This window comes from Miscanthus floridulus, chromosome 9 (genome assembly GCF_019320115.1).
Source record: "Miscanthus floridulus cultivar M001 chromosome 9, ASM1932011v1, whole genome shotgun sequence".
NCBI classification, from domain to species: domain Eukaryota; kingdom Viridiplantae; phylum Streptophyta; class Magnoliopsida; order Poales; family Poaceae; genus Miscanthus; species Miscanthus floridulus.
The window spans coordinates 122,861,963-122,887,619 of NC_089588.1; the positions used below are offsets into that span (position 1 = coordinate 122,861,963).

Consider the following 25,657-nt stretch of genomic DNA (forward strand, 5'->3'; position numbering starts at 1 on the left):
AGACCAACTCTAGATAACCCTTGTGGTTACCGTCGATCACAGTAAATGATCTAACAATATAATTTAACACAGACAGGTAGAGCTTAGCTTAGCTTAGCTTAAGTCGTTGTGCCAAGTTGATCTCGGTTAGACGATATCACGTCAACCTATCTCAGCGTGGCGATTAAATCGAAAGGAAACTAATAAATAAATCATCTTGTCACATGGCTGATGCTCTCTGCACCAAAAAAAAAAAAATGTTATACTGGTGAAATTAATTGTTGCTTAGCTTTTTCCTTCAAAAAGATTTGAAAAATAATCTCATGATTTTAGCATGAACATCTTGTGAAGTTACCTCCTGAACTGTCTGCATCACGCTCACGCGATCATGCATTTATCATCAATATACAATTTCAGAAGCAATACCTTGTTACGAAACAGATCAAAGGGGACAGACAAAAGGGAACAAGAAGATGGTGGCCTTGTGAAGATGTGTTGCTGCATTACGAAACGAACAACAAAGTTTCGTTCAGAAATGAAACAAGAAGACCAGTAGCCTACATGACAGCAACAAGACACCATAATTGGCTACTTAATCATCGATTCAAGCTCCACGAGGAGGTGATGAGGTCAATCGCTCGTCATTCCATCCAATTCCACCCACCCACCACCCCCTGCTTCTGCTTCTTTTTAAACAAGAAGAATCCGCGAGCAATACCGCCCGCCATTGCAGGTAGCTTGTAGGCAGGCAGCGCATGCGCATGACAGCACCCCGTGTCTTCCCAGGCTTCACGCAACAAGACACCATAATTGGCTACTGAATTGCAGTAAGCTTGTAGGCAGCGCATGGCACCCCGTGTCTTCCCAGGCTTCACGCCGGCGTCCCGCGTCGACGCCGACGCGGCCTCCTCCTCCTCCTACCTCTCCCGCATTTCTCTTCTCATGGAGGAGGAAGAGGAGGAGGACGACCTCGCCGACCACCCCGCGCTCCTCCACGCCCAGCAGCCCTTCGCCCAGATCCTCTCCGGCGCCCCCTTCTTGCCGGACCAAGGCCCCGTCTTTCCAGGCGGCTCGCCCGAAGACAAGGAGTACGGAACGGACATGTTCACCGCTGCATTCTTCAAGGGCGTGGAGGAGGCCAGAAAGTTCCTGCCCGCCTACACCGCTGCCACGCTGCTGAGCAAGGACACAAGCGGTGGCGGCAAGGACCGCAGGGACAGGCACACCGTCGGCGGCAACGAGGAGCTGGAGGCCGATGCCGGCAGGACCAGCAAGCTGGCGAAGGCCGAGTCGGAGGAAGCCGGCGCACGCGAGGTGTTCGACGAAATGATGCTCAGGGGATTCGATGCCTGTTCCAAGGAGATGGAGGACCTGGCCATTTCCGTTGAGAATGTGCCTGCCAAGGACGATGACAAGAAGAAGGCGAGGAAGAGGAGCAGGGCACGGGACAAGCGTCGGCGGCCAGGGTGGTTGACCTGCACACCTTGCTCATCCACTGCGCCAAGGCGGTCATGGATGACCGCCGGAGCGCAGACGAGCTGATCAGTCAGATCAATGAGCACGCCTCGCCTACCGGGGACGCCATGCAGCGGCTTGCCTACTGTTTCGCGCAGGGGCTGGAAGGCAGCGTCTGGCTGGCACTGGGAGCCAGGTGTACAGGTCGCTCGCCATGAACCGGACCTTCGCTCTTGGAGTTCCTCAAGGCCTATCAGCTCTTCATGTCAACCTGCTGCTTCAAGAAGGTGGCCTTCATGTTTGCCAACAAGACCATCTTTGACGCTGCAGTTGGAAGGAGCAAGCTGCACATCGTGGATTATGGCCTCCATTCCGGATTCCAGTGGCCGGAGCTGCTGCGCTTGCTTGGGGACTAGGGACGGTGGGCCACCGCAGGTCAGGGTCACCAGCATTGACCTCCCACAGCCTGGATTCCGCCCAGCGAACCACATGGCAGAGATGGGTTATCGCCTTACCAACTGTGCCCGTGAAGCTCTGTGTGCCACTGAGTTTCCGTGCTGTGCTGGCGCAGTGGCACACCGTTTGCATCGATGATCTGAATGTGGAACCTGACGAGGTCCTCGTCGTCAACGATCTGTTCAATTTCAGGACCTTGATGGACTGAGAGCATCATATCAGACAGCCCCAGCCCTAGGGATGTTGTCCTCAGCAACATCAGAAAGATGAAGCCTGATATCTTCATCCAAGCCGTCGTCAATGGTTCTTACGGCACCACCTTCTTGTCACGGTTTCGGGAAGCCCTCTTTTACCACTCTGCGCTGTTTGATATGCTTGATGCGACCATGCCCAGGGAGAGTCAACTGCGCTTGGTGCTTGAGCGGGATATCTTTGGCTGGGTTGCCTTGAATGCCATAGCATGTGAGGGAGAGGACCGTGTGGAACGTGGTGAAACATATAAGCAGTGGCAGGTCAGAAACCAGCGGGCTGGCCTAAGGCAACTGCCCTTGAATGGAGAGACTGTTAAGATGGTGAGGGACATGGTCAAGAACCAATACCACAAGGATTTTGTCATTGAGGAGGGTCAGCAATGGTTGTTGCAGGGGTGGAAGGGCCGCATCCTCTTTGCCCACTCAATGTGGGCGGCAGATGGTGCTAGCTCCGATTGTTAGTTTTACACAATGAAACAATACAGATATATTGATATAATGCCAGATATAATTATGGCTAGTGTTATGATGTGGTGATGTATATATGATCCAGTGGATTTGACTTGGTGACATGTTTCTGTATGACTTCAGGTAGGCAGCAACTGCATTTACTCTCATTGTGACATCTTTCCTGTGGTCTGATTCATTCGTACATGCAGGTGAGGAAGAAAGGTAGTGAGGCCACTGAGGTCAAGGACTAGTGAAAAATAAATGAACAGAAGACTAGTGAAAAATACATGAGGCCACTGAGGCCTCATTTATATTTATATTGGACACATGATGACAATGTTATTGTAACTATCGGCTCAGGCCAAGGAAGTTAGTACAATAATCACTAGGCTTGTTGCTACTGAATGTCGTTGCCTGATAAGTATCTGCTTAAATGACATGCTTTGTTAAACAATCTTTTGTAGGTCAATCAGGTTCCAGGTACATGATTGTGGATGATGGGCTAATGTTTCATTTGTAGAGTTAGATCTGCTTGCACTTATCTGCCTCTAGAGTATTTTTTTTTCTCGAAAAAGCCTCTAGAGTAATTATCTGCCATGTAAAGTAGCGAATTTGCTTTGCATATCTTTCATTCTTGTACCTATGCTGATGGTTTCTTTTTGGCCCATGAGTCCTGAAACTATTCTGATTCCTGAATAAAGTAGATCCCAGTTAAACCTTTGTCCGTTTGGGTGATGCTTATTACTTGCATCTATTTATTCCTCCATGTTTCAGGTCATAGATTTATAGTTCTGGAGTACTATGCCTATGCCTATGTTCATATAAAGGAAGCAGCCTGAATAAGGTGCACTCGTAGATTGTAATCTATACTGTTTGCAAAATAAACCACACGCCCACACCACAGAATTGCAATCTTATGTTTGAGAGCTGGAGCCATAACTTTTAAATCTTCTTGTACTTCAAGTTATTATATTAAATTTTTTACAGAAATATTTCTTAGGACATTACATATCATTCACAACAATCTTCATGTTACTCCCTCTGTTCCAAAATGTAAGTCATTTTAGTTTTGTCCTAAGTCAAAGTTCTCTAACTATCCTTGGACAGGGTTACTACAAGTTCAGTTCAGCGCAAAAGCCTTGTCTGACATGAGCACGGTGACCATCATTGGGGATGGCTGTGATAAAAAAAATTCTTGTCTGATTGGTGGCTGCATGGATAAACAATTTCGTGAAGCTCTTGTCTACCGAAAATGGGTGGAAGATATCAAAGGATCTCTGTGGTTCTGATTGTTGAATATATTCATTTATGGGATCTGTTAGAAGATTGAACCTGCAGCATGTAGTGCAAGATCAATATATTTGGAAGTCGTCTGTTTCGGGATCCTACACTGCAAATTAGCATATAGGACCTGTTTCCTTTGAACTCAGGCAGCTTAGCTTGGCTCTCCATCCACTCCCAGGTGTTGGATTTTATGAGCCTAGGGTGGAGATTACTGCCTGGCAGGCCTTGAAGCAAACAGGCCTGTGTCTTTTTGTGGGTATGCTCAGATTTGCACTATGGAAACACATTTCCGTTATTAGTATCTGTTATCAGCAACATCATCAAGGGAAATGAATTTCCGGTATAAGAAACATCGGCAAGATGAAACCTGACATGTTCATCCAAGCCATCGTCAATGGTTATTATGGAACCACCTTCTTGTTGTTAGATTTAGAGTTCTTAGTATATTCATCGGATCGGGATACTTAGCACAGTAATAGAGCATTCGGATTTCACAGAGAGATTGAGAGATGGGTGATAGGTGGCAAACCGTCAAATGCCGTAGTTGTTGAAGCTCCGGCCGGGGTTTCGTTGACGGACGCCATCTGCGCGCCGGCAGCGACGGTCGGTGGAGAGGGAGTCGGCGCTGTGGCGTCCTCGGCGGCGGCGTGAGCGTCGGGTGGCGTTGCCGGCGTCGGTGGTACTTCCCGTCGCTGGCAGCGCCCCTACTTTCGATCGGGTCTAGGGTTTAGGATGTCGGTGGGGTGACTGGCGGCGCGGTGAACCTCATGTCGCGAGCCCCGGCCCCCACCTTCCTTTATAGCGTTGTGCGACGGGGGCCCACCAACCATGTAGGGTTGGGCGCCCCCGATCAGGGCGCGAGGACAAGGCCCAGTTAGGCCGTTGGGCCTAACTGGTGGGAGATCAATACTAACATTCTCCTCCTTCATCTCTCATCTATTCTTCGTTCTTTAATTTCATACTCAAAACTTTCAATTCATATTTTTCTTGCTTCCATCCTATTTCATCATAGATTAGTGCATAGAACTGTCCCATCGTCACAGCAATTAGTGCCGTTAGACTAACAGCCACAATACAATTCTCCGTTTTGAAATGTAAACTTTCTTTGGGCCCTTCGTATGTTCGGGTATCATAGGCTTTCCCTTAAACCCATGCCGGCTACGTGTTCTCTGAACACGTTGGGTGGTAAGCCCTTTGTGAGCGGATCCGCGAGCATTTTCTCTGTACTTATATGCTCAAGATTTATTATATGATCCCGAACTTTATCTTTCACAACATAGTACTTTATGTCAATGTGTTTGGCAGCACCACTTGACCTATTGTTGTGAGCGTACTGTACCGCTGGATTGTTATCACAATACAATCGCAGTGGTTCATTTATATCATCAATCACTTTCAATCCAGGTATGAATTTCTTCAGCCAGTTCACCTGCCCCGTTGCCTCATAGCATGCTACAAACTCGGCATACATTGTCGAGGATGTAGTTACGGTTTGTTTGGAGCTTTTCCACGATATAGCCCCTCCTGCGAGAGTAAATACATATCCTGACGTGGATTTTCTTTCGTCTCCTGCATAATCAGAATCTAAATACCCCTCTATCTGCAGGGAATCAGATCTTCTATACGTAAGCATGAGGCCTTTCGTACCCAGCAAATAACGCAGGACTTTCTTCACTAATTTCCAATGTTCAATTCCTGGATTCTTTTGATATCTGCCAAGTAACCCGATAACAAAAGCTAAGTCAGGGCATGTACACACTTGAGCATATTGTAAACTTCCAACAGCTGAAGCATACGGTACCGCTTTCATTCGGTCAATTTCATATTGGTTCTTGGGACACTGATGCTCCCCAAATCTATCGCCCTTGACTATAGGAGCATGTGAAGGACTGCACGCATGCATACTAAATTTCTTCAGGACCTTTTCTATGTATGCCTTTTGCGATAATCCTAGAACCCCTTTTCTCCTGTCTCGGTGAATCTCTATTCCCAAAACGAACGAGGCCTCACCGAGATCTTTCATATCAAAGTTCGAGGACAAGAATTTCTTCGTTTCCATTAGTAGATTGATATCACTGCTAGCAAGCAAGATATCATCCACATACAAAATTAGGAATATGTACTTTCCATTCCTGAACCTTGCATAAACGCAATTGTCCTCAACATTTTCTTCAAACCCAAAACCTTTTATCGTTCTATCAAACTTCAAATACCACTGTCTTGAAGCTTGTTTCAATCCGTAGATTGATTTCTTCAGGCGGCATCCCATATTTTCCTTTCCTTTTACGACAAAACCTTTCGGTTGTGCCATATAAACATTTTCTTCCAAATCCCCATTTGGGAAAGCCGTCTTTACATCCATTTGATGTAACTCCAAGTCATAGTGGGCTACAAGTGCCATTATAATTCTGAAGGAATCTTTACATGAGACTGGAGAAAACGTCTCATTGTAATCAATCCCTTCTCTTTGCGTGAAGCCTTTCGCCACGAGTCGCGCTTTAAATCTTTCTATATTCCCTTGGGAGTCATATTTCGTTTTGTAGACCCATTTACAGCCTACTGTTTTGGCTCCTTTAGGAATATTTTCTAAGTCCCAAACTTTATTGGTACTCATTGATTTCAATTCATCTTCCATGGCCTTAAGCCACTTTGATGAGTGGTCGCTTCTCATGGCTTCTTCAAATGAGGTGGGATCGTCCCCCATCTGACATTCTTCAGTTTCATAAACTTCATAGTCATCAGTAATAGCTGATCTTCTTATTCTTTGAGACCTTCTAGGTGCCTCCGGCACTTGTTCCACATTGGGCTGCTGTTGTTCTTCCTCATGTGCAATATTTGGTTCTATAGTTTCCTCAAGGATAGGTTCCTCAAGGACAGGTTCCTCATGTTCATTCATTGTCGCCACAGGAGAACTTGCAACAGGTGTTGGCACTACAGTGTCCTGCACTGTCGGTGCAACAGCAGCAGGTAGCGTGAAGAATGGTTCTTCAACCATCGGAGTGGGTACATGTACCCGCTTCTCCTGTAGGCTGATTTCTCATGCTACCACGCTCCCCCTGATCATGTTATCCTCTAAGAACACAGCGTGTCTTGTTTCTACAATCTTCGTATGTCTGTCAGGACAATAGAAGCGATATCCTTTCGATCTTTCTGGATAGCCAATAAAATGGCAGCTGACTGTCTTGGAGTCTAACTTTCCTATGTTCGGGCTAAACACTTTTGCCTCAGCTGGACAGCCCCACACACGCAAATGGTTAAGTGAGGGTTCCCTTCCTGTCCATAATTCATACGGTGTTTTAGGCACCGATTTACTTGGTACTCGATTAAGTATGTGAATGGCGGTTTTCAGTGCCTCCATCCATAAACTAATCGGTAATGTAGAGTAACTCATCATGCTTCTTACCATATCCATTAAGGTACGGTTACGTCTTTCAGCCACTCCATTCTGCTGAGGCTCCCCCGGTGTGGAGTACTGAGCAACTATGCCATTTTCCTATAGGAATTTTACAAAAGGTCCAGAAATTTGGCCATATGGGGTATGTCGCCCATAGTACTCTCCACCTCGGTCTGATCGTACTATCTTGATTTTCTTGTTGTGCTGATTTTCAACTTCAGCTTTAAATATTTTGAATTTATCCAATGCTTCCGATCTTTCTTTAATTGGATAAATATTGCCATAACGAGAGTGATCGTCTGTGAATGTTATAAACGAGTCATAACCATCCACACTTTTCACAGGAAAAGGACCACATATATCTGTGTGGATTATTTCTAAAATTCCTGTGCTTCGTTTGGCATCTTTCTTAATTTTCTTGACATACTTTCCTTTAATGCAATCAATACATTGTTCTAAATCTAAAAATTCTAAGCGCGGAAGAATTGATTCCTTAACCAATCGTTCCATTCTCCCCCTCGAAATATGGCCCAAGCGACAATGCCATAATTTCGAAGAGACAATATCAATTCTCTTCCGCTTCTTAGTTACATCCGTAGATGGGGAATCATTCATATTCTCATCACATACATTGTTCGCAATCTCAGCAAGAGATAATAAATAAAGCTTGTCTTGTCGGAAGGCAAGACCAACACATTTATTATTAACCAGTATCTTACACTTGCCATCACCAAAATGGCAATCAATTCCATCATCATCAAGTTTCGAAACACTTATCAAATTTCTACGCAAAGAGGGAACATAAAGTACTTCTTTAAGTCTAAGTACAAAACCATTATTCAATTCTAAAGAAAAATCTCCAATGGCTTCAACATTGGCTTGCAGTCCATTTGCAACTTTAATCGTTCTTTCTCCTCTTTGCAAGGTTCTCGTCCCACTTAACCCCTGTAAAGAATTTGCAACATGAGTAGTTGCTCCTGAATCAACCCACCAAGTGGATTTATCATAACATAAATACAGAGATTCAGCTACAAATGTAATAAATTCATCACCTTTCTTTAGCAGAGATTTCAGGAAGTCTGGACAATCCCTCTTATAGTGTCCCTTCTTGAAGCAGTGCTTGCACTGATCTTTTTCTGCTCCACCATACTGCTGATTCTCAGAATCCTGGGGTTTCTTTCCCTGTGAACTGGAGGAAGAGGACTTATCCCACTTAGGTTTCCCTTGTGGTTTAGAATTCTTGCCATTAAAGTTCTTTCTTTTGTTGTCCTTCACAAAATGAGCAGATTCACTTTGTGAGGACTTTATCCTCTCCTCTTCTTGAGCACACATTGAGATGAGTCTTTCTATGCCCCATCTTTCAGGCTGCATATTGTAGTTCACAATGAATATGTCATATTCTTTTGGCAAAGAAGCAAAAATAAAATGAATTAGGAAATCCTCCTCCTTCAAATTCATTTCTTTTAGCTTAGATGCCGTAGTGTTCATCTTCAAAATGTGCTCTCTTATGCTACCACCAGTGAATTTCTCATTCACAAGCTTCTTAATCAGTGAACTTGCTGTGGCCTTGGTAGACCCAGTAAACTGACTCTTGATTTTCTCAAGATATTCTTTGGCAGTAGCACATTCAGGGATTGAGCCCCTTATCTGATCTTCTATGGTGGCTTTGGCTACCAACAGGCACTTGCGGTTGGAGAGAGTCCATTGCCTATGTTCAAGGTCATATTTCATTCTTATTTCAGCATGATCACGCTTCCGAGAAGCGAAATCTGCGTCAGATTAATTGTCACCTCTCACCGGGTCCTCTGGCTCAGTAGGACACGGTGAGGTGATGGCAAAATCGACCTCTCACAACGCAAGTTCCAATTCATACTTCTCCCGCCACACACGGTGATTGGTTCCGTTGAGTGTCGGGATGTTGGCAATGTTCACAATGCATTTGCCTCCTGAAATCATACCAGAGTAAGTAAGAAACATTTATACATAAAATTTCATGCTTTAACTCAACGTTGGTCAAATTAAAACTTATAATTCATCCATGCAAAACATTTTACATCACCGTTGGGCAGAAGTAAAATTAATGCACGATTTCTCATGGATCAAAAGTTATAATATTGTTATTAACAACGTTGGTCAGAAAATAACAATATCATAATTGCATCAAAATTATCAGAAATTCATTTCTCTTAAAATTAAATTATCCCGTTGGTTCAAATTTAATCAAAGAGAACAATAATTATCATGCACAGCGGAAACATTAATGATCTTTTCATGTTATTATTTTCCAGAAGCACTAAAAAATTCATTGTTTTCTGGGCAAAATATCGTTGGATAATATTTGCACAGAAAATTGTGTCAAAATCATTCAAATTCATCAAAATATGCATTTAAAATTGTTTCTGGAAAATAATAAGAAAAAAATTTCTTGTTCTTCTTTCATTTTTCAGCCCAGCGCGGCCCAAGACGCGCTGAACCGGCTCGGCCCGGCTTGCCTCGCGCGCACAGGCCGCAACCTGGGCCTGGGCCGGCAAAGCGCCGTGCGCGCTCGCTCCCGCCTGGGCCGGCGAGTTGGCCCAGCGAATCGCGGCCGTCCGTCTCGATCCGACGGCCGAGCGACCGTTTCGCGCGGATCAAAACGTCGCCGCGGCCGACGCCCTGGAAACCCTAGGCATTCGGCTCTTCCCCTCTCTCTCTCCTCGCTGCTTTTCTCTTCTCAGCCGCAGCGGAGACGGCCACCGTCGAGCAGCCGCGAGCGAGGAAAAGCAGAGCGGTCTTTGGCGCCGTCGCTGGCCCCCTCACCGGCGCGCGTGCTCCCCAACGGGTGAGCACGCCGCCGTCGAGCGGCCTAGCCGCGGCGCTTTCTTGGCCGAGCCCGGCGAGCCGTTTCTTGGCCGAGCCCGCGTCCTCGGCTCGGTTTCTCCTCCAGCGCCGGCGAAAGGGCTGGCGCGCTTCTTCTTCTTCTTCCGCGCCGGTGGAGGTTTATCCCCGACGAACCCTAACCCTAATTTTTTTTTGAGTTTGTTCTTTTTGGTTTTATCCGAATGGGGAAAACTAGGGTTAGGTTTAGAGTTTTGTTCTTGCCGATTCGTTTTCCTTTTCGTTCATCCGAATGGAAAATGGGATTAGGGTTAGGGTTTGACCCTTCTTCTTTCTTCTTCCCCTTTTCCCCTCTTTCGGATTAGAGTTCTAGGGTTCTTGAATCCGACCCTCCCTTTTCCCCTTCTTCAATCCCTTGTTCAGTTTTGATTTTGGGAATTAGGGTTAGGTCTTAGGGTTTGGTTTTCGACTTTCTTTCCTGATCCGCATCTGATTTCTTGACGAACCGTGGCTCCGATACCATTGTTAGATTTAGAGTTCTTAGTATATTCATCGGATCGGGATACTTAGCACAGTAATAGAGCATTCGGATTTCACAGAGAGATTGAGAGATGGGTGATAGGTGGCAAACTGTCAAATGCCGTAGTTGTTGAAGCTTCGGCCGGGGTTTCATTGACGGACGCCATCTGCGCGCCGGCAGCGACGGTCGGTGGAGAGGGAGTCGGCGCTGTGGCGTCCTCGGCGGCGGCGTGAGCATCGGGTGGCGTTGCCGGCGTCGGTGGTACTTCCCGTCGCTGGCAGCGCCCCTACTTTCGATCGGGTCTAGGGTTTAGGATGTCGGTGGGGTGACTGGCAGCGCGGTGAACCTCATGTCGCGAGCCCTGGCCCCCACCTTTCTTTATAGCGCTGTGCGACGGGGGCCCACCAACCATGTAGGGTTGGGCGCCCCCGATCAGAGCGCGAGGACAAGGCCCAGTTAAGCCGTTGGGCCTAACTGGTGGGAGATCAATACTAACACTTGTCACTGTTCTGAGAAACCCTCGTTTACCACTCTGCACTGTTTGACATGCTTGATGCGACCATGCCATGGGAGAGGCAACTGCGCGTGGTGCTCAATTGGGATATGTTTGGCTGGGTTGCCTTGAATGCCATTGCCTGTCATCGGAGGGGAAGAACAGGGGTGAGCCGTGAGCGTGGTGAGGACGGCAACTCTGTTGCCCCACCAGTGCCCAGCCCATCCTTCGCTGCCCCATCAAGGCCCAGACCAACAGAACTTTTAGGAGCCCAGAGAGTCCACACTCGGCCTCCTCAACCTCAAAGGCCGCTAGCGTGGGGGAGAGCACCGAAGGGGCTTGGGAGAAGCAACGACTGATGGGCTTCTGCAGTTAAGGCTTTCCAAGCCATTAATAGCCGCTGCCTCCTCGTCGCTTTGGCAACCAACTTCCAAGCTTAGGGGCTCCCGCATGGCATGGGACGCTGTGATCGGTTCAGAGCCGCTTCGAGAGACATGCCGCATGCAGACGGGCCCACAGGATCCTGAGCAGGCATGCGCCTCGAGCCACCGCCGCCGGACACTGTACCCCTCCACCCGCCGGACCGGAATCTGAAGGCTGCCACGAAGAACCACCCTCACCGCTGCTGTGGCCATGGGGAGGAGCTGAGGAGGGGGATAACAATGTGTGCGGCCGTCAGGGATGGGCACGACGGTGGCCTGAACGTCAATAGGATACCCCAGGATCACTATTACAGAAGTTAACTGTAGGGGCGGCTCCAGAGTCTCTGCAAGGGCGGCTACGCCAGCCACCCTTCTTAGGGTGTTCCTACAGAGGATGCCTCTGTAGGGGCGGTTTTCTGACCGCCCCTGCAGTGCCCTCTGTAGGGGCGGTTGGTATTTTCAGCCGTCCCTATAGTGACCTTTGTAGGGGTGGCTGGTAATAACAGCCGCCCCTGTAGTGGACTTCTGTAAGGGCGGCTGTATCACCAGCCGCCCCTGCTGTGTGTATTTGTAAGGGCAGTTCAATCAAGAACCATCCCTACAGTGGATTTTCCAGTAAAAAAAATAATTTAAATTCAAATCTGACCACATATATATATTTAATTCAAATTCATATACATGAAGTAGTATCAAAAGCCATTACATGTCCCTCCAACATACTGCAAATAAACATACTTGCTACTTGAACTAAGAAGATAAGAAGCAACATGCATGTAACTAATAATCTTCTAGAAGGGAAGGAAACCAACTTCAAGACAATGCTTTCTATGAATAGTCTGCACATATTTCTCAGTTCACAGATGACAAGTCATTATACCTACATAAAGAAAATACATACAAGTGGTTAGATTATGATCTCTATTATCATTATTTCATTCACTCAACTTGTAAAATTACAAGTTCAGTTCAGCTGACAAAGATAAATAGTAACAGAAGCACTTGGCACTGAACTGTAAACTCATGAAGATGGAGACCTCTATTTTAGACAGGGTGATGGTAACTAATAAATAATATAGAAGTATGCAAGAAACTGTCCTTGGCCTATCTAGCACTACAGTAATAAATGCTGGTTATATGCTTATATGATCCCTGCTTACAAGGGGAAGCTTGGAAGAACATAAGCAATAAAATGACAACAGAGTTTTGACAGTTAACTTGGGATGCTTCCAGTGAGTTCTATATAAGTTCAGTGAAATTAATGATACAGTTATCTGACTTAGCAGTATATATCCTACTCCTATGCATTACTAAAATGACAAATAGTAAGAAGGTTAGGAAGACACGAGGTTCTGCAGATGATTTTCGTACCACTGTGATGCGACGTTAACGATGAGAAGAAGCTTCCCCTTGTAGGTGCTGAGGTCAACATCTTTGCCGCTCGCATCCTGCACACTAGCAGCAAGCAAAAAGCCATCATTAGACTCCCTTTGCAAATTCACCATTTTAGTGCAAGTATTCCATGATGTCAATGTAACTGAAGGTACTGAGACTTTATATCAGTTAAATTTTGGCATAAGCACAAGTCATACACATCATCCCAACTAGGACAGAAAATTATCAAACTGCAGAAAGAAAGAAACTAGACTAAGTCTCTGGAACTGTACAAACCTAAAATACTGTTCTCAAAAGAGGCCTGTTAGCAGCATGTTCTCACCCAATGTCATGACACCACCTGTAGATCGTATGATAATTAAATATCTCTGTGCTCACCAAAATTTTAACTTTCAATAAAGCAGTAATATGTGAAATAGAAACTCACAAATTTATCATAACAATGTCTAAAACTGCAAGAGCAAACAGAGCACTCTGCTTTTCGAAAGCTGTACACAGAGCAGGAAAACTTACATGACTAGGTGGAATGTGTTTTCCACTCAGGGGTTCAGCAAGACAGTGCCAAAACTGTAAACCACACTCTCAAGACTTACTGTGCCTGCAGAACAGACAACGGTTAGAAAAAATAGAGAGCCACACTCTTTGCTTTGAAAGTGAACTAAGCCTACTTACACATGAATATTTCTGTCAACTCAGATGGAGATGTTAAGTCACTACAAAATTTAGGAGTACAAGCTAATAAGAACTTGAACATTTGTACTAATCCATGCTAAGGCTAAACTTGTACATGGAAGTAACTTATGCATCTAGCCATTAAAAAATTCCATGTAATGTACTGGTTAGCCTCCCCCAACTCCTATTCAGTAAGTACACGAATACGATCTTTGTCAACTTTACTGTCAATAAGTCCTAAGAGTTTGCATCTGGCTTTTACTGTCAAAGGTATAAACTAACCTTTTGGTCAGTTCTCACTGTCAGTTGTGCACTGGATTTTACTGGCTGGGATCGTAGTTGTACCAGTCTCCAGATTGAAGTATTATTTTTCTAATCAAAAGCAGTAGTTGTATGGTGAAACTAACCAAAAGAAAAGAAAAAAAATAGTCCTAGCTAACATTGCTGCATGAAGTGACATGCCATTTTTTCTAGTATTTTAACACTACAAATTTTGACTCAAATAGAGATGTTAAGTCACAACAAATTCAGTACAAAATTTGACTCATACCTACTTTCATGAGCAAGGAAAAAATTCAAAATACCTACAATTTGCAATAGATAGTTCCCTTCAACTATCACTATTTTGTACCTGCCAAAGTCATGGTAATTAGCAATCAGCAAGCATCACATCCATACCCATACTTAAGCATTTAAGGAAAGACAGTATTAATCAAGTCTTACTCTACCCATACTTAAGCATTTAAGGAAAGACAATATTAATCAAGTCTTACTCTTACACATGGAAAAAGATAGTACTAATCGATTCCGAAATTAACTGACAAGACATTCAATTGCTAATTAGTAAACCTACTTCTACTTGAACTAAGAAGCTAAGAGACATTGGTAAAATACACAAAATTTCTCTGGTACACACGGGTAAATTCACAATAGAACATATGAACACCATGAACGAGCAGGAGAGCAGATCTGCACAAATTAAAGCAGCTCCAAATCCTAATTAATCTTATCTAAAGCGTAGAGAGAGGAAACAGCAGAGCTACACTCAACATTGACAGCTGCCCCTTCGCCACAGCATCATCCTATCATTTGTTGGTTTCTCCTACGGTGGCAACAAGAAGGTCCACCAAAATCAGCTTGACCTAAATCTGTGGATGCACAACTGAGATAAGAATAGGAGGCAGGGTACCTACATATTGGGGTTGGGGCGAACCACACACGGATGAGGGAGAGCGTGACGATGCAGCAGAGCTACTCCTTATGGCCTCGTGGGCGGCATCCATGATCCACCTCCCCGTTGCGCACCTGGTCGACGAGCGCCTGCAGCGTTGCTACCTCTGATGGTTACTCGGCTTCCGTGACTGGGGACGCCTCCAAGGACGAGGGAGGGGCCCGTCGGTCCTTGCTAGATCTGGAAGAGGAAGGCGGTGCCGGTTAGCTCTTGGTGGAGGGAGGAGGCGGAAGAGGAGACGATAGAGAGGGGTGGCAGCGGCCGAGGAAGGACAGCAGCACTGGACGAGCACGAGTTGAGAGGTGTCGGCGACGGAGGGGGCGCGCTCCTAGTTGATGAGAGAAGATGGAGGGGACGGGGTGGGGAGACGACGGTGAGATCCTAAAGTTTCGACGCCGGTGAGGAGCGGATGACCGGCGGCGGCGGCGACGGCTAACCCTAGCACAGGAGAGGAGAGGGAAGGAGAGGAAGGAGCGTGGGCGAGTCGAGGGGGAGGGGACGATGGACGTGAGTCCTACGATTAAGCGGATTTCATCTTTTTTTGGCGTCCGAGATGAAAGACTAAAGACGTGCAAATAATAAATAATACAGTATAAAATTTTATAATTATTTTTTATAGATATATTTGAATATACAATAATTAAAACAACTACAATAGTTTAAATTTGCAAAATTGAACCTTTAAAAATGGGGGAAAATTTTAAATTTTAAAAAATTAAAACCAAAACTACTAAAATAATTTTGAGATACCAAATGATCTCAAATGAAAATTTGATAAACATCAAAGTTGTAGAGGTCATGAAGATCAACAACTTTTATTTTGGTCATCTTGGCATTTGACAAAATTTGAACCTTTCAAATTTGAAATTTTAAAAAATGACAAGTTCGAACCAAAATTTAAGACCCAAAATAATTTCAACATAAAAAGAGATGAATACCAAAGTTGTTCAACCCATTAATATCTATAACTTTTATTTTAGTCATCTTGTCATTTGACAAAATTTGAACATTTCAAATTGGAAATTTTAAAAAACGACAAGTTCGAACCAAAATTTGAGACCCAAATTGATTTCAACATAAAAAGAGATGAATACCAAAGTTGTTCAACTCATGAATATCTACAACTTTTATTTCGATCATTTCTTCATTTGACAAATTCTTAGCACACATTGTTCACTAATCTTACGCATGTCTCATATAGTCTATAAAAACTTACGAGAGATATGTCACATTTGTGAACAATGTCGTTACCACTTTGTCATATGAAGAAATGACCAATACAAAAGTTATAGATCTTGATGAGTTATTCAACTTTGGTATTTATAACTTTTTTAGCTAAAATCATTTGGGGAACCAAAATCTTGTCTGAAGTTGTATTTTTTTGAAATTCAAAATTTAAATTGCTCAAACTTTTCATATGTATATATTGACAAAACCAACAAAATAAATTGATAGAGAATGATTTTAGAAACTTTTAGGAAAAAAATCATCAGATTTGGATTTAGTATGAGAAAGAAAAACTAGTTACAAAGTTGACCCGCAGATTAAAAAAAGAAATCACACTGTTTACTATGATCATGTAAGGATCATCTAGAACAGTGTGATTTCTCTTTTTAATCTATGGGTAAACTTTGTAAATAGTTGTTCTCCCTCATACTAACTCCAAATGTGATGGTTTTTTTCCTAAAAATTTCTAAAATTATGCTTCAGCATTTAAGTTTGATCAAACTTGGATGTGATAATGTTTTACACATTTTAAAATTTGAAATTTGAAATTTAACAAGTTCAAACCAAATTTTCAAACCCTAAATGATTTCATATGTAAAAGTGACGAATACAAAAGTTGTTCAACTCATCAAGATCTACAACTTTTATTTTGGTTATCTTGTCATTTGACTAAATTTGAACCTTTTAACTTTTGAAATTTGAAAAAAGACAAGTGGGCACTGTAGGGGCGGCTGGTGATTGAGCCGCCCCTACAGATCAGCCCCAACTGTAGGGGCGGCTCAGGTTACCAGCCGTCCCTACAGTGCCATCTGTAGGGGCGGCTAGGCTGCTGGGGCCCGAGGATGTTATGAACGACGTATAGAAATATGAAGTAAAGAATCAAGCCATAGAGGAGACACACGATTTAACGTGGAAAACCCCTCCGATGTGAAGGGGGAAAACCACGGGCACCAGCCAGCAACAATCTCACTATCTCAAGAGTTTTAGGTTACACGCCTATGGCGGCTTACAAGAGAATCAAGTCTCCACGAAACCCTAGCAAGGGTGTATATACCGTACCGTACCGCGGGGGTTCCGCCCCCCGCACCCCCCGAGCACAGGGGCGAGACCTGATGTAACAAAGATAGCTCAAACTTTGTTATCTTGTCAGAAGCCCGACCTATATCCTGGAGTGAATTTAGAACAACTCCAACAAAATCCACCTTGAGACAAATTCATCTTGTATCATAAATCAACCCTTCATCCTGAACATAACAAAGATAGAAAACCACTGGTGCCAACAATTGTCTCTTGGACTATCCAATTAAACCAACTAAGCTTGAGCACAGCTCAAACTTAGCAACAGGAACAGACTTTGTCATCATATCAGTAGGATTATCATAAGTACTAATCTTGCATACCTTCAGCTTACTTTCTTCAATCACATCACGCACAAAAATGATACTTGATATCTATGTCCCAAGCCTCCGGCGACGGGCCTCCGCTTCGCTCCGTCAGAAGCCCGGCCTATATCCTGGAGTGAATTTGGAACAACTCCAATAGAGGATGCCCACTGTAGGGGCGCCCCCAACCCCAGCCGCTCCTACAGTCAAAATGCCCCCGTTCCTGGTGGATTCGCTTCACCGGAGGGTCCTCCACGACCGCAGACGGAGGCTCAGCAACCCAAAGCTCTCTAGAACGTGGAATTGAGCTCAAGTCCGAACAGCACGCTGAGCACCGAAAGGTGGACAAATCAGTCAACTCAAGAGTCAAGAGTGTCCGAGTGCACTTGATCAAGCCAGGCAAGAGAGCTCAAGAACTGTTCAACAGTTGAAGTCTCCCATATGTGAGCAGGAATGCCACGGAGCTCGACGTCGAGCAAATACGGCAAGGTTCGCCCAACAGCACTAGCCAATCTGCTCCAGCGTTTGCACAGCAGGCTGAAATCCGGCGAGCGAAGAGGCTGCTGCAGACCGACCAGGCGAGCCACTGAACCGGTGTCCGGGAGAAAGAGCAGGTAGCTTGACGAAGAAGTGCGATGCAGGACTAAGGATGCCGCCTCGACCTCCAACTGGGTAGCTAAAACCGCCGCGACTGCATTAGCTGACGCCAGAGGCGCAAGGCTGATGACCGTGACGACCACCGCCCGCGTGAGGTCCTCCTCCGCACGAGCCACCTGATCACTCCAGCTGATGATGCAAGGAGGAGGGGGCTTCTCAGGAACTAGGTCTTGCATGGGCGCCAGAGTTGAGTCGGTTTCCGGCACGGGGGCAGCAGCTGGGGGAGAGCCCGAATGCCCAGGGTCCGCACGCTGATGGTGACGCGGTCGCCGGCGCCGACGCAGCCGGCCAGTCCTGCCGTCCGCTGCACCCACAGGATCATGTGCCGATGACGACGTGTTGCCCCGACCCGACGCCACAGCCGCCGCACCACACACCGAGCCCGCCGGGGAAGACCGTTGCGAGGGCGGGTGTGTGTGTGTGTGTTAGGACCGACGGTGGCCGCCTAGCCTAGATCGCCACCGGCGAGCTCGAGAACTCCGAGATGGAAACACAACGCACGCGAGAGTTGGAGACAATTGCTTTACCGCACGACTGCGCAGCTTTTGTTGCCGTTTTTCATTTAATATATGCGAATGCATTACACGGGCTTGGAGCCCTTCGTCCCCGCCACGACGCCGGCACTGCACGGTGCGTGGTGCGTCCTCATTTTTCGGATCGCCTGTGCGACATGCACGGCGCACGACGTCGTGGCGAGAACTCGTCAAACCAGCGTGCGGTCACAACGTGTCCTATGCACATCTCTAGTCCACCTGCGATATCTACGCACTATAACCAAACGTGCAACTACCTAAGATGCAGATACATCGACAGGATTACATTATGACCGTTCGAACAAATCACCCCCTTAATCCTGTCGTACATTGACGATCCCCAGCCTCTGTCTAAGCTCGACGAATCTAATGCGGCCCAAAGCTTTGGTCAGAATGTCAGCCAGTTGATCATCAGTTCCAACATGATCAACATCCATAACGCCATCACTGATGCACTCACGTATGTAGTGGTACCGAGTGTCAATATGCTTGCTTCTCTCGTGACGATTCTTGCTAAGCTCAATGGCAGACATGTTGTCGACAAGCAATCTGAACTTCTGAACCTCCTTGCCTGTTAAGTCTGCTACCAGCTTGCTAAGCCAAACACCCTGACAAGCCCCTGAAGCTGCCGCAATGTACTCAGCTTCACACGTGGACAGGGACACTCCTTTCTGTTTTTGCGAAGTCCAGGTCACCAAATTAGAACCCAGGAAGAAAGCAACTCCAGTAGTACTCTTGCGATGCACAAGATCACCCCCATAGTCACTGTCAGTGTATCCCAACAGCCCCATGTCTGAATAGTTTCCTCCAACAAATTTGCAGCCATAGTTAACAGTTCCTGAAATGTATCTGATAATACGTTTAACTGCTGCCCAGTGTTCATTGTTTGGGGCCTCCATAAATCGACTTGCAAGACCCACAGCATAGGCTATGTCAGGTCTGGTATTCACTAGATACCTCAAGCTTCCAATCACACTTCTGTACCTTGTAGCATCCTGCCGTTTCTTTATCTCCTTCTACAAGCTTGACACGCTGTTCCATGGGAGTATCTACTGGATTGCACCCCTTCAACCCACACTGCTCCACTATCTTGGATGTGTAAGCACTCTGGCAGATAGTAATAACTCCAGGCTCTTGCTTGACTTCCATCCCCAAGTAGTAGCTTTAACAGCCCAAGATCACTCATATTAAACAACTTCATCATTTGTTGTTTAAACTCCACAATCTTGCCGCTGTCAGGTCCACAGATGATCAGGTCATCTACATATACCCCCACCAACAGAAAAGTATTACCTGCACTCTTTCTGTATACAGCATGTTCAACTTCACTTCTCTTGAATCCCAACTTTTTCAGTTCAGAATCAAGTCTCATGTTCCAGGCTCTTGGAGCCTGCTTAAGGCCATACAATGCCTTTTTTAGTTTCAGTACCCTGCCAGCCTTCTTTGGATCACTGAAACCAGGTGGTTGTTGGACATAGACCTCCTCTAGCAAGTCCCCATTGAGAAATGCTGATTTTACATCCATGTGATGTACTTCCCACTGGCCCTGAGCTGCAAGTGCCAACATCAACCTCACTGTTTCCAGCCTAGCAACAGGTTCAAACACCTCATCAAAGCCCACCCCCTGTGTCTGAGCATAGCCTTTTGCCACGAGTCTAGCTTTATGCTTTATAATCTTGCCTAATGGCCACCGAGTTCACGATCTTGGAGTTGACTTACAGCCGGCCCGGCTCGTTACCACGAGTCACAGGTCCACCAGAGCTACAACATATAAGGCCTTGGGCCTTCCCAACCCAAAAGACTAGCCTTATATGTTGTGCTCCCCCACCATCGCTACACGATATGGGACTAAACCCCAACAATCTCCCCCTTAGTCATACATCGGGGTGCCCCCGCCATATGTGTGACGTTCGAGATTTTTTTATTGGGTTTAACTTTTTTGACCATGGGCTCTGATACCTATGTTGTGCTCCTCCACCATCGCTACATGATGTGGGACTAAACCCCAACAATCTCTCCCTTAGTCACACATCGGGGTGTCCCCGCCATATGTGTGACGTTCGAGATTTTTTTATTGGGTTTAGCTTTTTTGACCATGGGCTCTGATATCAATTGTTGGAACCGGTGGTGACCACCGAGTTCTCGATCTGTTGGAGCTGGCTTGCAACCGGCCTAGTTCGTTACCACAAGCCTGCGCTCCCACAGGTCCCACGTCCACCGAAGCTACAATATATAAGGCCTTGGGCCTTCCCAACCCAAAAGACTAGCCTTATATGTTGTGCTCCCCCACCATCGCTACACGATGTGGGACTAAACCCCAACAGGGGTAGTGCCAACAGGCTCTTGGGCCGAGGAGATCCACCGCCAGATGGGCAAGCGCGCCGGCTGGAAGGCTCAACAACCACACACCATCCCAGGACACACGTAGGATCGGTGCCCCACGGAGCGGCAGCGGAAGCACCTCGTCTGTAGACGACACCGAGCAACAGTATGCGAAGCAGAGAAGCAGTTAAAGCACTTGCCCGCAAGATCGGCAGGGAGCCGACGGCGAGGGTGAGCCACACGCTGGCGACCCCTACCAGCTCCGAACCTTTGCCACCCCTCTGGGTCAGGACAGGAAGCCCTATGGGGCTTGACGAAGCGCTGACGCCCAGCAGCGGGGCGATATGCCGCACCACTGCCAACCTGGGAAGTCGCAGCACGCGCCGGCACAGCCGCCGGGCCAGGAGGCGTCTGGCCAGCCACGCCACTTGTAGCCGAGCACGCCGCGCCGCCGACTGGAGAAGAAGCCAGAGGAGCCGGCCCCGCGGACGAGAGGAGGACCTCGAGGAAGGAGGGAGGCGCACCGCCGGCGTCCGAAGCGGCCGGGCTAGAGTCGCCCCAGCGCTCCTGCTTGGAACGACCGCACGTGCGGGAAGGGGAGGGTGCCACCGGAGAGAACAAGGACACCGACGTCTTGGGGAGAGAACGGGAGATGGTGGCCGCCAGGCTCGGAATGAACACCGGCGTGGGGCTAGAGGTAGGCGAGACGTCGGGAGGGGAGGGGGCAGGTGAGAGCGGGGGGAAGAGAGCCATCGCTTCTTCCCTCTGGCTAAATGATAGCGAGACCCCACGTGATGGTTTCTATTTTGTCAGTTAGTCCTCAAACTTTCCTGATTATAAAAAAAATAGATTCCATTTAAACTTGAGTCCATTTGGGAGATGCTTATTTCTTGCATTGAATCTCTGTTCATTCCTCCATGTTTCAGGCCATATATCCTCAGTTTCAAGTATTATGTCTATCTCTACGTGCAAACAAAGGAATCAGCCTGAATAAGGTGTACTCATTTAGACTGTATTCTATACTTGTTTGCAAATAAACCACACCACTGAAAATGTAATCTCATGGTTGAGAACCAGAGCCATAGCTTTTTGTCCAATAGTATAATATTTATCTTGTGTATAACAAGTTACTTTATACATTCTCACAGAAATAGTTCTTAGGATGTTTACATATCATATACATCCATCTCATATTTGGTCCACCTAAATACTTCATTTTAGTCTGTAAAATATATGTAAATACGTTTTGCATTGCACAACTGAGACTTCTTGCTTTTCTATTTTTAAAAGTTAAAAGAAAAAAAATGATATATATGTTTGCTCCTTGCAATATTGGGATAACATCTCGATTGTCCAAATAGCATTGGAATTGTGGCTAGTTACTGTCTTGATTGTCCAGGCGGCATTGGAATCATCAAACTTGTCCTCTTGACCACAGTTTCTTGAAATTATTTAGCACTACCATAGACATTGACAAGGTCTGCTCCCATTCCACACCTCCACTGATCACCATGGCCACCACCCCAGAGGAATTCTTTGCTGCGGGTCTCATGGAGATGGAGCCTTCACCACCTTCCCCATCTGTCAACCTTCCCCTGATGCCTGATGGTGGAGGTCAAGGCCCACTCTCCGGTGATGATCTGGTGCTTTCCTACATCTCAGGCTTGTTCATGGAGGAAGACATTGATCACAAGCTGTTGGGCCAATACTCTGATCACCCTGCACTACACCAGGCACAGCAGCCCTTTGCTCAATTGCTCTCCTCCCCTTTCTTCAATGCAAATAGTGATAATACTTTCAACTGCGGCAACATGGAGGGGGCTAAGAATTCATTGCAGGGTTGTAGTGGTGATCAATGCACACTCAGCCCATCCTTCTCCAAGGGTGTGGATGAGGAGGAGCAGTTCTCAAAGGGATTGGAAGAGGCTCATAGGTTCTTGCCTGGAGACAATAGCTTTGGAAAGGGTGAGCAGGTGATTCAAATCTTCAAGGAAACTAGCATCCCTAGAGGGCTCAGAAAGAGGTATAACCGAGATGAGCATATGGAAGAGGAGGCAGGCAGGACCAGGAAACCTATGATAACAAGGGAGGAGCTAGAAGAGATTGGCATCAGTGAGATGTTTGATGAAATGATACTGCATGGTTACGAGCTATGTATCAGGGACAAAGAGAAGCTGCGCATCGCCATGACCAATGAGAAGAAAAACAAGACTAAGGGCAGGAACAAGGCAGCAACAGATGTAGTGGACCTATGTACATTGTTGTTCCGTTGTGCGCAGGCGGTAGCTAGGAACGATCACATGGTCGCGGACTCGCGGTTGATCTGCTCAAGCAGATTAAGCAGCATGCTTTAGCAACATGGGACGCCACACAGAGGCTAGCTCAATGTTTTGCCAAGGGGCTGGAAGCACGGCTAGTGGGCACTGGGATGCAGCTTTGGAAGTTGCTCATGGCAGAACGCCCCCTAGTCATGGATTTTCTCAGGGCCTACAGCCTATTCACTACGGGAGAAGCAAAATTTGCCGAGTGCCGGAGGCTTTGCCGAGTGTATTTTATCGGGCACTCGGCAAAGACGGTATTTGCCGAGTGCCAAATAAAATACACTCGGCAAAAAAAAAAAAAACACTCGACAAAATTCGTCTTTGCCGAGTGCCTTTTTTCTGGCCCTCGGCAAATATGTATCTTGCCGAGTGTTTTTTTTTCGGCACACGGCAAAATGCGTCTTTGCCGAGTGTCTTTTTTCTGACACTCGGCAAAGATGGAGTTTGCCGAGTGCCTTTGATTTGGCACTCGGCAAAGAGGCATTTTGCCGTGTGCATTTTTTTGGTCCTCGGCAAATCAGTTTTTCGAATCAATTTTTGAGGCCCTAAATGAATTCAAATGAAAAACTTTTCAACTACAAAGTTGTATAACTTTTCAAGATCTACAAAGTTTATTTTGGCTATTTCTTCATTTGACAAAGGGACAATAACGTTGTTCATAAAATCTACATCTCTCATATCTCTCATATTAGTTTCATGAAAGTAGAAGAGAGATATATAAGATTTGTGAACAATGTTAGTACCACTATGTCCAATAAACTTTGTAGATCTTGAGAAGTTATGAAATTTTGTAGTTGGCAATATTTTGATTTGAAATCATCTTGTCATGCAAAAACGACGTTTGAATTTGAAAATTTTAAAATTTGAATTTTTCAAAAGACCTTGGATGGAAAAACTTCCTAAATGAAAATTGTAGATCTCCAAAAGTTATGAAACTATGTAGTTGACAACTTTTTGATTTGAAATCATCTTATCATGCAAAACTACGTTTGAATCTCTCAAATTTGAAATTCGAATTTTTCAAACGACCTCGGATGGAAAAACTTACTAAACGAAAATTGTAGATCTCGAAAAGTTATGAAACTTTGTAGTTGACCACTTTTTGATTTGAATTCATTTAGGGCCTCAAATAAGCAATTTACTCTCAGTTTGCCGAGTGTCTTTTTTCTGACACTCGGCAAAGATGGAGTTTGCCGAGTGCCTTTGTTTTGGCACTCGGCAAAGAGGCATTTTGCCGTGTGCATTTTTTTTTGGCCCTCGGCAAATCAGTTTTTTGAATTAATTTTTGAGGCCCTAAATGAATTCAAATGAAAAACTTTTCAACTACAAAGTTGTATAACTTCTCAAGATCTATACAGTTTATTTTGGTCATTTCTTCATTTGACAAAGCGACAATAACGTTGTTCATAAAATCTATATCTCATATTAGTTTCATCAAAGTAGAAGAGAGATATATAAGATTTGTGAACAATGTTACTTTGAGGGAGGAGAGTATCTACTTTGATGGTCTGAGCCCCAGGGATACCATCCTCAATAACATCAGAAAGATGCGGCTAGTTGTCTTCACCCAGGGTGTTGTGAATTGTTCATATGGCACCTCCTTCTTGATGCGGTTTCGTGAGGCTTTGTTCTATTACAGTGCACTGTTTGATATGCTTGATGCAACCATCCCGAGGGATAGTAAACTACGGCCAGTGCTGGAGCAGAACATGCTGGGTCACTCTGTGCTGAATCTTGTCTCCTGCGAGGGTACAGATGTGGTGAACCGCCCTGAGAAGTATAGACGGTGGTAGGTGAGAAATCAGCGGGCAGGCCTCAGGCCGCTACCACTGAAACCAAACATAGTTGAGGTACTCAAGGACAAAGTGATGAAGGACCATCACAAGGACTTTTTCATCAGTGAGGATGGCCAATGGTTGCTGCAAGGTTGGATGGGGCGCATCTTCTATGCCCACTCTACATGGGTTGCGGAATACACCATTTCTGAATGAAGCTTTAGTTTTCTGCTACTGAATGGTACCTTTGTCGGCCCCCTTTGCGGCTTTGCCGATGTGTACTATTTGTTTGGCTGTATACTCATTCAGGGACACTACATGTGGCTGCTGAAAATGTCAGAGGAGCAGAATGCGTCTTCCTCCCTTAGGCAGGACATCTTGTTCTGTAAATTACATGTTAGAGTGTTCAGTTTTTGCCTTGAACTCTGAAGAAATAAATTATCAGCTCTTGGATGCCACTACTGCTCTTCTGTGGCTGTCCGAGAAGTTGTTGTGCTCATAAAATTTATTCTTCACAGAAGTCAATTAAATTTAGTGGGTGGGTGCTTGTTGAGTTCAATGAGGTAAAGAAGTTTTGTCAAGGTCAACCAGTTTTTCACAGCATCAGATTTGCGTTTATGCTAA

General features: G+C 45.7%; 2 protein-coding genes, 1 long non-coding RNA gene and 1 pseudogene across 3 annotated transcripts; 2 read left to right on the plus strand and 2 right to left on the minus strand.

Moving 5' to 3' along the window:
* Positions 1-2,156: 2,156 nt before the first annotated feature.
* Positions 2,157-3,380, plus strand: LOC136480797 (scarecrow-like protein 34). The gene is made up of 4 exons (XM_066478247.1): positions 2,157-2,598; positions 2,801-2,813; positions 3,056-3,071; positions 3,366-3,380. Exons 1-4 carry the CDS (start codon positions 2,157-2,159, stop codon positions 3,378-3,380), a joined length of 486 nt encoding a protein of 161 aa, XP_066334344.1.
* A 4,555-nt stretch (positions 3,381-7,935) lies between these two features.
* On the minus strand, positions 7,936-9,026 carry LOC136482838 (uncharacterized). The gene is made up of 2 exons (XM_066480023.1): positions 8,322-9,026; positions 7,936-8,214 (listed from the first exon to the last, which is right to left on the minus strand). Exons 1-2 carry the CDS (start codon positions 8,998-9,000, stop codon positions 8,168-8,170), a joined length of 726 nt encoding a protein of 241 aa, XP_066336120.1. The 5' UTR covers positions 9,001-9,026; the 3' UTR covers positions 7,936-8,167.
* Positions 9,027-12,146: 3,120 nt separating this feature from the next.
* Positions 12,147-13,134, minus strand: LOC136482839 (uncharacterized). Its single transcript, XR_010765213.1, has 2 exons — positions 12,890-13,134; positions 12,147-12,398 (listed from the first exon to the last, which is right to left on the minus strand). It is a non-coding gene; the product is annotated as an uncharacterized lncRNA (long non-coding RNA).
* An 8,597-nt stretch (positions 13,135-21,731) lies between these two features.
* Positions 21,732-25,249, plus strand: LOC136480799 (scarecrow-like protein 33; annotated as a pseudogene).
* The last annotated feature ends 408 nt before the right edge of the window (positions 25,250-25,657 follow it).